Below are 8,824 nucleotides of genomic sequence, written 5' to 3'. Positions count from 1 at the left end.
AGCAAGCAGGTTAGCCATATAGGCTACATGCCCCTTTTTGTTGGAGTGATTTGTAAAATGAACCTCGTCACACAAATACGGATGTGGATGGTCAGGCATTTGTGGGGATAGTTTCATTACTATTTTCCACCTCTCAAAATGGAAGAAGAATATCATAAAAATGATACTCTGGACCCTGGTGTGTTTTTGGGATGTGTACCATATATATAGGCTCCATCATCAGTGTTTGGTACTGACCTAAGTCTTTGAGATTTTTGCTTATATTCTTTGAGTTTGCACTAGGTGCATTCATAAATAATTCCTCTTGTAATTTCTTGGACAATAACCCATCCTTTTACTTCAACATCTACGTTAGGGATTGTTGAAAACTTATTACCTTTACTCATTAATTGGGTAATAGCTTGTTTGGCTTTATCCATATTGTTATTAATTTCTATGAGGTGGGTCTCCTTACGAGCCAACAATGACTTTAATTGTAATCCTAGCAGGGGAATATAGACAAGAAATGCGGGTGACTTTGGATAATTAAATCCTGAGAGGCTGGGTTAAACGGGATGACGATGATGTTTTTAAAGGTGAGAATAGGGGAAATTACTTGATTCCCTAACAAAATAAGTTGCCTTGGAGTAAAACAAATTTGTGTCTGTGAAAGGACACTCCAAGGGACCATATTGGTACCTTTTTGATTGGTTACCATGCAAAATTGGCTGTTTCCAGCATAGGTCACCCTCTTCCTCAGAGTCCTCCCCTTGGTCAGCCTCACCAGGAATGATGATGATGATGATTTATTCTGTAAATCCTCTCCCTATAGGCCACACAAAACAGTGTCTGTCTCAAACACATTACACCTACAGATGTACTGAGGCCCTTAACCTCTATTTTCAGCTCCCCAAATATTCAAGGTTTTCCATTGGACTGTTAGTCTCTACAAAGCTTATTTAAAGATCATAGGCCTCAAGACTTACGTTAACTAGTTAAAGCTAATATCTTACAGGATAGTGGTCTGTCAGTTTCTTGCATTACTACTGAATCTAATGAAAAACAGAATATAATGCAAAACAGTGAATATAATAGAGCTGGGTTACAGTAGCAGTGAATATGACAAAGGCAAACTCGCCCAGTGGGCTACAGAACTCAGCCAAACTGGGACATAACACCCTGCATTAATGAGGAGATATCCTTTTCCCCTCTTGTCACACAGGTTTAAATTCAATCGCCCCTGCTGATCACCTTCTGCAGGTGTATTTGCTCACTTTGTCATGAAGCTCTTTGGTTTTGATCCCATAAATGATAGGGTTTAGCATGGGAGGGAGGAGCAAATAGAGATTGGCCAAGATGATGTGAACATGGGGAGCGATGCCCTGACCAAACCTGTGAGTCACGCTGGTGAGGAAGCCGGGGGTATACGTCATCAGCATCACACAGATGTGGCCTGTGCAGGTGTTGAGGGCTTTCTGGTGGGCTCTCTTGGAAGAAATTCTGAGGATGGCCCTGATGATCAGACTGTAGGACAGAGCAATGAGTGTCAGGTCGATCCCAATGACCACAAACACTATAACAAAACTATACATCTTGTTCACTGTGATGTCCCCACATGATATCTTCACCACAGCCATGTGCTCACAGTGTGTTTGGAGGATACTGCGGTCGGCACAGAATGGCAACCTGCTCAGGAGCATGGGCAGAGGCAGCATGCAGATAACAGATCTGATGAAAGCCACTAGCCCAAGCTTAGCTATTCGTGCATTGGTGAGGATGGTGGCATATCTCAGAGGGTTACATATGGCAACATAGCGATCGAAGGCCATTATCACGAGAATGGCTGACTGCATAAAAGAAACCGTGTGAAGTAAGAACATCTGAGTGAGGCAGCCACGCACTGTAATGCCTTTCAAATTGAACCAAAATATACACAGTGCCTTTGGCACGACGAAGGTAGATGTGGCGATGTCTGTGAGTGCGAGCAGGCAGATTAGCAGGTACATTGGCTTGTGGAGGGTCTGCTCTTTACTTACAAGAAAAAGAAGCATAATATTTCCAAAAAGGCTGATAAGGTAGGAAGTAGAGAAAGGGATGGAAATCCAGATGTGTCCAGCTTCCAGACCAGGGATACCCATTAGGATGAATGTTGAAGGGTCAGATGTGGTGAAGTTGAAAGTAGCCATGAAATCATCAATGTGTCGATCAACCTCAGAAATGCTCAAGGTGCCTGTGAAGGGAGAGAAGCACAGTGAGGGGGGTTACACACTTTATACAACAGTTGGTATGGTAAATGTTTTATAGTTATTAACAATCTAGAAAGGGGATGAGCAGTGAGATGGCAACATTTGCAGATGGCACCAGATTATGTAGGTCATAGTCAAATCCAGAGAAGTCCCCAAAAGGAGCTAACCAAGCCAGGTGAATGGGCAGCAGGATAGCAGATGAATTTTAATGTCAATAACTTCAGAGTGTATGCCCATTCACGGGAAAAGTTGAACTCCTCAAACACTTCACAAGGTTCTAATTTTACTGTGTGAATGCAGGACAGGGACCTGGGCTTCATGGTACACAGCTCTGTGAAACCATTCTCAAAATTCAAACATGGACAGAAACTAAGCAGAAACATTGAATTCCAATAGGATTGGGATGGAGAATCATACAGAAAATACAATGTCATGAGATCAGTCAGTCAGTGCTTCACTCTCCCCTAGACTCCTCTGTGTAGTATAGGAGATCCTTTTCACACAGGATATTGCGGAAATAGAGGGGTTCAGGCATGTGCAACAAGAATGACCAAGAGCCTGGGGAAACTCTTATATGGAGAGAGATTGAGAGACTGGGATTGTTACTTTACAAAGGATATGAATAAAAAGGGACACGAGAAAAGTCTATAAAATACTGATTGGGGTCTCATAACACAAGATCTAGAAGTCATTGGGAACGTACAGACCTCTCCCCAGTAGTCAGCTGGAGAAATTTTGCCTGCAAGCTCATGCCTGAGCATGCAGAAAGCATTTTTACTATTCATGACCCTGTTGAACCTATCCTAAGGGGACAAATTCTCATGTGACCATGGTGCCTTGAAAGTGTTACACTAGGTGTGCGTTTCAGGAGTCTGAGGGATCCCACGGCGTACTGCATGGATGAACGTTTTTGAGGAGAAAAATAATGATTTGACCAAATTAAATCTCTGCACAGTGGAATGTATGTACAACTCTCACCATGAATGACTGGCTAGCAAATGGTCACAGAACATCCTGGGTTTAACATGTGTGTCCCAGTGGCCCACTGTTTCTGAGTGCTGCCAGTGGGTCCTGCACGTGGCATCTGTATTTATCTAGGCCCTCCTTTGTCCCAGAGACTCTCGCTTTCATTATATAGTGTGCATAGTTCTCAGCTGGTGATTTGTTCCTGTTCTGCACCAAGATCAGTAGCACAGGTGTGCTGGTATTTGCCACTCTGTGAGATTTCTCACCGGTGAGACACAGTCATTGATTACCCCACAGCCAATGGAGAAGGTGTGACTGGCGACACCTCACCCCCTGCAAAGGAAGAGCTGTGGGGAGCATGGGGTGGCTTGGAGGTTACGGGAGCCAGGGATGAGTGGGGAACATGGAGAAGGCACTGGCGACCAGCGTGCTTTTAGAATTGGGGCACCCTGGGATGGGGAAGGAGAGTACGGACAGGGGGTCAGAGTATGATGGGAGATAGAAGCAGCAATCCCCAGCACAGCCCGCTTCTCTGTGTATAGCCTGCTCCCTGCCCCCGTAATGCTCATTACTGCCTGCCTGTCCAGGTACATCTCACTCCCTGCCCCAGAATCTCCGTGATGGCCACTTGTTCATCTATGTTTCCCACCCCCACAACTTCCCACCGTGCCACAGATTGGTACTCGTGACACAAGATCAAAACCAGGTGCCAGAACCCATAGCGACAGCTCACAGAAATATCTCCTCAGACAAGGTTAAACTCAGTGTCTGCCTGCACCCGGGAAGAGGGGGAGATCAGCCTGAACTGCCTTTCTGGGGGTGAAGGGAACACCAGCAGCAGCTCAGCCTGTGCAGGGAAGGAGAGAGGGACAGACCCAGCGGGAGGGAGAGACGACGTGGAGAGTAAAATGAGCCAGCGTGAGTAACTCTGCCTCAAAATGACACAAACTTTACCATATTGCAGCCTGTTAGAAACCCAGACATACCTTCCTGAGGCTGCTTTTCCATGTTGGCAATTGCTGATGTTTCCACAAGGCTGTAGTTGGGTTGCCCAGGCGAGGAAGGATGATCTGGATGGGGGACGGTGTCAGAGACAGTCTGCTATGGTGTGGTCCACGTTCCATTACAGTCTGAGACACCCCCCACCCCAGGAGGCCTCGTTATGCCTTTTTGGTCTGTGCATTAGGCAGGGTGTGCATTCTCTATTTCACCCAATTTTAGGACTCTGTGACAGTGTGATCTGGGTACTGCACATTCCACCACTTCCCCACCCCACATACATACACAGCACTGTGCGTTTCTGGACCTCTCCTAGTGAGATTTCCAATGCTGCCTGGTTTCCTCTATGCCAGAAAAATGTTTTTATTTGTACTGCCTTTTGGAGCTTCTTGTCCTTTCCAGATCCAGAGATGCAGGGCTAAAGAGCGGGAAGACCCCTCTCCTCCTTGAAAAAATGGTTATTCTGATTGCTTTGAACCTTTTTGCCATTGATTTCAATGGGACCAGATTCACTCTTGGTGTTAAACGTTTGGCTCCGAGCTATGAAAATCATGGCTTCGGCTCCTGCTATTCTGTTAGGGTGGTGAAAGTGTCTGAAGGAAACTCCCAGTTTACTTGGCATTCTGAGACCAGGTATGAAAGATGGAGATTGTGAAACACATGGGCCCTGATATTTCTCTCAGAGAGGCCAGTGTCAATCTGCAGTGACCCTGTGCAGGTAGAATGTCAGAGAAGAAACTTGCCAGTGTGTGGCCCATTCTTGTTGTGATCCCTCTGGTAACACAGATACCCACTGCAAAGGCTTTGGCTGCACTACCTAACGGCTCAGCCCCCCCACCCCCAAACACACACACACAAAAGAAGCTATTGAGACAGATAGAAGGACACCGGAGGTGACAAGGAACTGATCTTAAAATCAAATATTTGTCTAAACTGTTTCCAATATTTTTGTAATTCCAATTTTACCAGATAAAACTCTTGGTGTTTCTGACAATACTAAATAGTTCAAGTCACTGTGCTAGTGAATTTCTGCCCAGATGGTTCTTGACTTGAACCTGTGAGCCCTAAGCACTAACTTTAATGTAGAAACAGACAACTTACCGCAGTCCCACTCCTCAGAGAGAGGAAATCACCTTCTGGCAACAGAAAAGCAGAGTCCCACGTCTGATACTCACCTTACTGGACAGCCAGCTTTATGATTTCCCTGTACAGTCCCTGGGGACTCTCAGGTTGGCAGGACTCACAGGCAATTCCCTTGGCTCCAAGAGCAGTGGCTTGAGAAGAAAATAGACCCTGGAGAACATCAGCCTGAGAGCCTCCCCTGGGAGTGAATAAATAATTTGCCAAAAACAAGGGCTCAGATTGGCAGGGCAAACTGAGTCTTGCAAACTGTTGAGCCAAGCAATTGACAATGGCTTTCTTTTCTGTATTTAATGTACTTCCATCTGCACTATGCTTGGGAATGCTGCCACAAGATATGGGCAAAAAAGGAACATATTCAATTGATTGTAGCAACGTCCCACTCCAACCACCCATGCAGTTGTAATGTACATTGCATTAGCCTCTGAAAAGTCACTGCCACCATGTGGAGGAAAAATGATGTGATCCTGAATTGATGCAAGTTGAAGGGTGTGGAAAAGTCTTTTTTCTCCCGGAATTCTTGCATCAAAGATATTTGCCAGTATCCCTTTGTGAACTCCAAAGTGGATATATATCTCGCTGCTCAAACTCTTCCAATAGCTCATCCACTCTTCGCAACAGGTAGCATGAAATTTCAATACTGTGTTGATCTTTCTGAAATTGATTCAGAAACGGCTTGTGTTATTCCTCATGAAAACTCATACTATGGGACTTCTCTACTCATTGTGTGATTCCTTGACCACTCCCATGGGCAAAATGACCTGGACTATCCCACATTTTATGAGGGAACAACCATGGAGTTTCCCTGATCAGTTGTCCTGGGGTCATTTCAGTATGGTGTTATTTTAAGTAGATGTTCCTTGCTGGGGTGAGAACACAGTGGTAAAGGAATCAAACAACTGCAACATCTGGATCTTTTCTTTGAGCTACAGTCGCCCCCACATGCTTGCCTCATAAGTGCCTGGGGCCCTAATTTGAGCACCAGGAGGTATGAATGTGATAGGTACTCATCCCCGGGAGGCAGTCTGGGAGCTGTGGGAACTGCTGCATCCCGCTAACCACTCAGCTTGGATGGCCCTTTTTCACTCAGCTAATTCAGCCTTTCCAGGCCCTGTAACACCTAACAAGAGCTATCCGAGGGCTTACATTTGCAACCGAAGTACAAACACCAGATAGCCAATTTCCTACCTCCCCAGGCTCAAACCCTCCACTGAGTATAAACCCAAAATTATACTGTCTTGCACTGCATAGGAATCTGTACATAGATTTTGCCCACCCCTTGATATGGGAAGGATTTGCCACTAGCCTGTGTTAATGAGGCTGAGATGTTCACTCAAAGGCACACTGATTTAGAAAAAGTAAAAAATAAGTTTAACTAAAAATGATAACAAACAAATCAAAGCTGATAACCTAGCAAGTAACAAAACTGGAAACTGAGCCTAATATACAAGATACATCGTCTATGAATAAGCAATTTCTTACTATGGCTGGTGATACAAGCAGTCCACCAGGTTTCCAAACACTGCCTAGAAATCCTTTTAACCTGGGACCAGCACTTCCCCCAGATCAGTGTTTGTTCTTCAGCTGTTTCCAGGAGTTCTCTTTTGTGAAATTGAAGACATTAGATGATGCCACACCCTGTCATAAATATAAAGGGAAGGGTAACCACCTTTCTGTAAACAGTGCAATAAAATCCCTCCTGGTCAGAGGCAAAAACCTTTCACCTGTAAAGGGTTAAGAAGCTAAGGTAACCTAGCTGGCACCTGATCCAAAATGGCCAATGAGGGGACAAGATACTTTAAAATCTGGAGGAGGGGAACAAAGGCTTTGTCTGGCTGTGTGATGCTTTTGTCAGGAAGAGATCAGGAATTCAGCCTGACAACTCCTTTTAAGTTAGTAAGTAATCTAGCTAGAAAAGCATTAGATTTCCTTTTGTTTAATGGCTGGTAAAATAAGCTGTGCTGAATGGGATGTATATTCCTGTTTTTTGTGTCTTTTTGTATCTTAAGGGATTCTCTATTGTGACAGGGTCAGGCCAGATGGCTATAGGAGAGTAAAAAAAGGCAGATATATTAGCCCAAGGCTAAGTAGGTCCCTTTTCCCTGAGTAAGGTAACAGGGAAGGTTTTTTTTTTTTTTTTTTTTTTTAAAAACAAAAAGAAAGTTTATTGGTAACGCTTACAGAATTACCAAAGGAAACAAAACAACTATGCAACAAAACAACGCAATCAGAAGGTATAACACAGCAGCTTTCAGGAGGGAGAAGTGTTCAGGCTAGCCTGGGCCCAGAGCGGGGGGGCTTCCTCGACACTCGTGGTCTTCCACCCTCCTGAGTTACCTGGTGGCCTAGAGCGGGGGGGCTTCCTCGACACTCGTGGTCTTCCACCCCCTCGAGTTACCCAGTGCCGCGCCCAGTGTCACCGATCCTCCCTCTCCTGAGAGTGCCCGGTAAGATGGGCACGGCTGCGGGGTGGGCGGTTTAGGGAGGGGGGGGTAGACACCCATGTATTATAGGACCCCTCCTAGATGACAGGAATGATGGTATCCACAGCGGCAATGGCTGGGGCTGGCGTCTCCCGCTCTTCCCCTCAATCAAAGGGTCAGACGGAGGGAACCGGACGGGGTCACCGAGCAGAGAACCCCAGACAGCGCCCACCGCTCCTCGAAGGCTTCAAGGGAGTCGGTGGACGCCGCCCAGAGGAACTCCGCTCGGATACGTGAGTGTACTGAGGATCGGAAAACGGCCCCACAATCGCAGGACGTTTCATGGGCCAACCTCCTCTCTCTGGTTTTGTAAATGGCTGTTTTAGCCAAAGCTAGGAGGAGGTTGACCAGAAGATCCCGCGACTTTGTGGGGCCACGAATGGGAAGTGTATAGATAAAAAGGTGGGGGGAAAAATGAAGCCAGAAGCGTAATAAAATATTTGTGAGGAGCCGGAAAAGGGGCTGCAATCTGGCGCACTCTAAATACACGTGCACCAGGGTTTCCCTCACATTACAAAAAGGACAAGTGTCCGGAATGGGGGTAAACCGTGTCAAAAACACGCCCGTGCTCACAGCTCCGTGAAGGAGCCGCCAACTGATGTCCCCGACGGGCCTTGGGACCAGGGTGGAATACAGGCTGGCCCACCGAGGTTGCTCACCCTCCAAAGGTGGCAGGAGATCCCGCCACTTTGTATCGGGGCGGGACACCAGGGTGTGGGCGTGAAGGGTGTGAAGCGTAAGTGTATATAAATATTTCCGTGAAGCAATTTGAAAGCTAACCGGCTGCAGTTCGTGCAGCCGGCTTGCAGTGAAAGGGTGAGGGGTGTGTTGGGATCTACGGGGTGGGGGCCCGATGGAAAGGTCCGGCGGGCCCGGGGTAAGGGATGGGCGGGGTGTGCCCTCGCACAAGGCTCGGCTAACATAAGCCCGAGCAGCGGGGGTCAAGGCGGCCTTCACCTCCTGAAGTACGCGCCGGGGGGTACGGAGGCTGGAGAGCCCCATGCGCCGAGC

General features: G+C 46.7%; 1 protein-coding gene across 1 annotated transcript; it reads right to left on the bottom strand.

The window, feature by feature from the left end:
* Positions 1-1,226: 1,226 nt before the first annotated feature.
* LOC311512641 (olfactory receptor 52P1-like) lies at positions 1,227-2,201 on the bottom strand (the record flags this gene model as incomplete). The annotated part of the gene is made up of 1 exon (XM_084613984.1): positions 1,227-2,201. Exon 1 carries the CDS (start codon positions 2,163-2,165, stop codon positions 1,227-1,229), a length of 939 nt encoding a protein of 312 aa, XP_084470110.1. The 5' UTR covers positions 2,166-2,201.
* Positions 2,202-8,824: the final 6,623 nt, after the last annotated feature.

This window comes from Lepidochelys olivacea (assembly GCF_965140295.1).
Source record: "Lepidochelys olivacea isolate rLepOli2 genome assembly, chromosome: 1".
Lineage (NCBI taxonomy): Eukaryota > Metazoa > Chordata > Testudines > Cheloniidae > Lepidochelys > Lepidochelys olivacea.
Note: the sequence above shows the minus strand (reverse complement) of the source record. Positions and strands in the feature narration are given on the sequence as shown.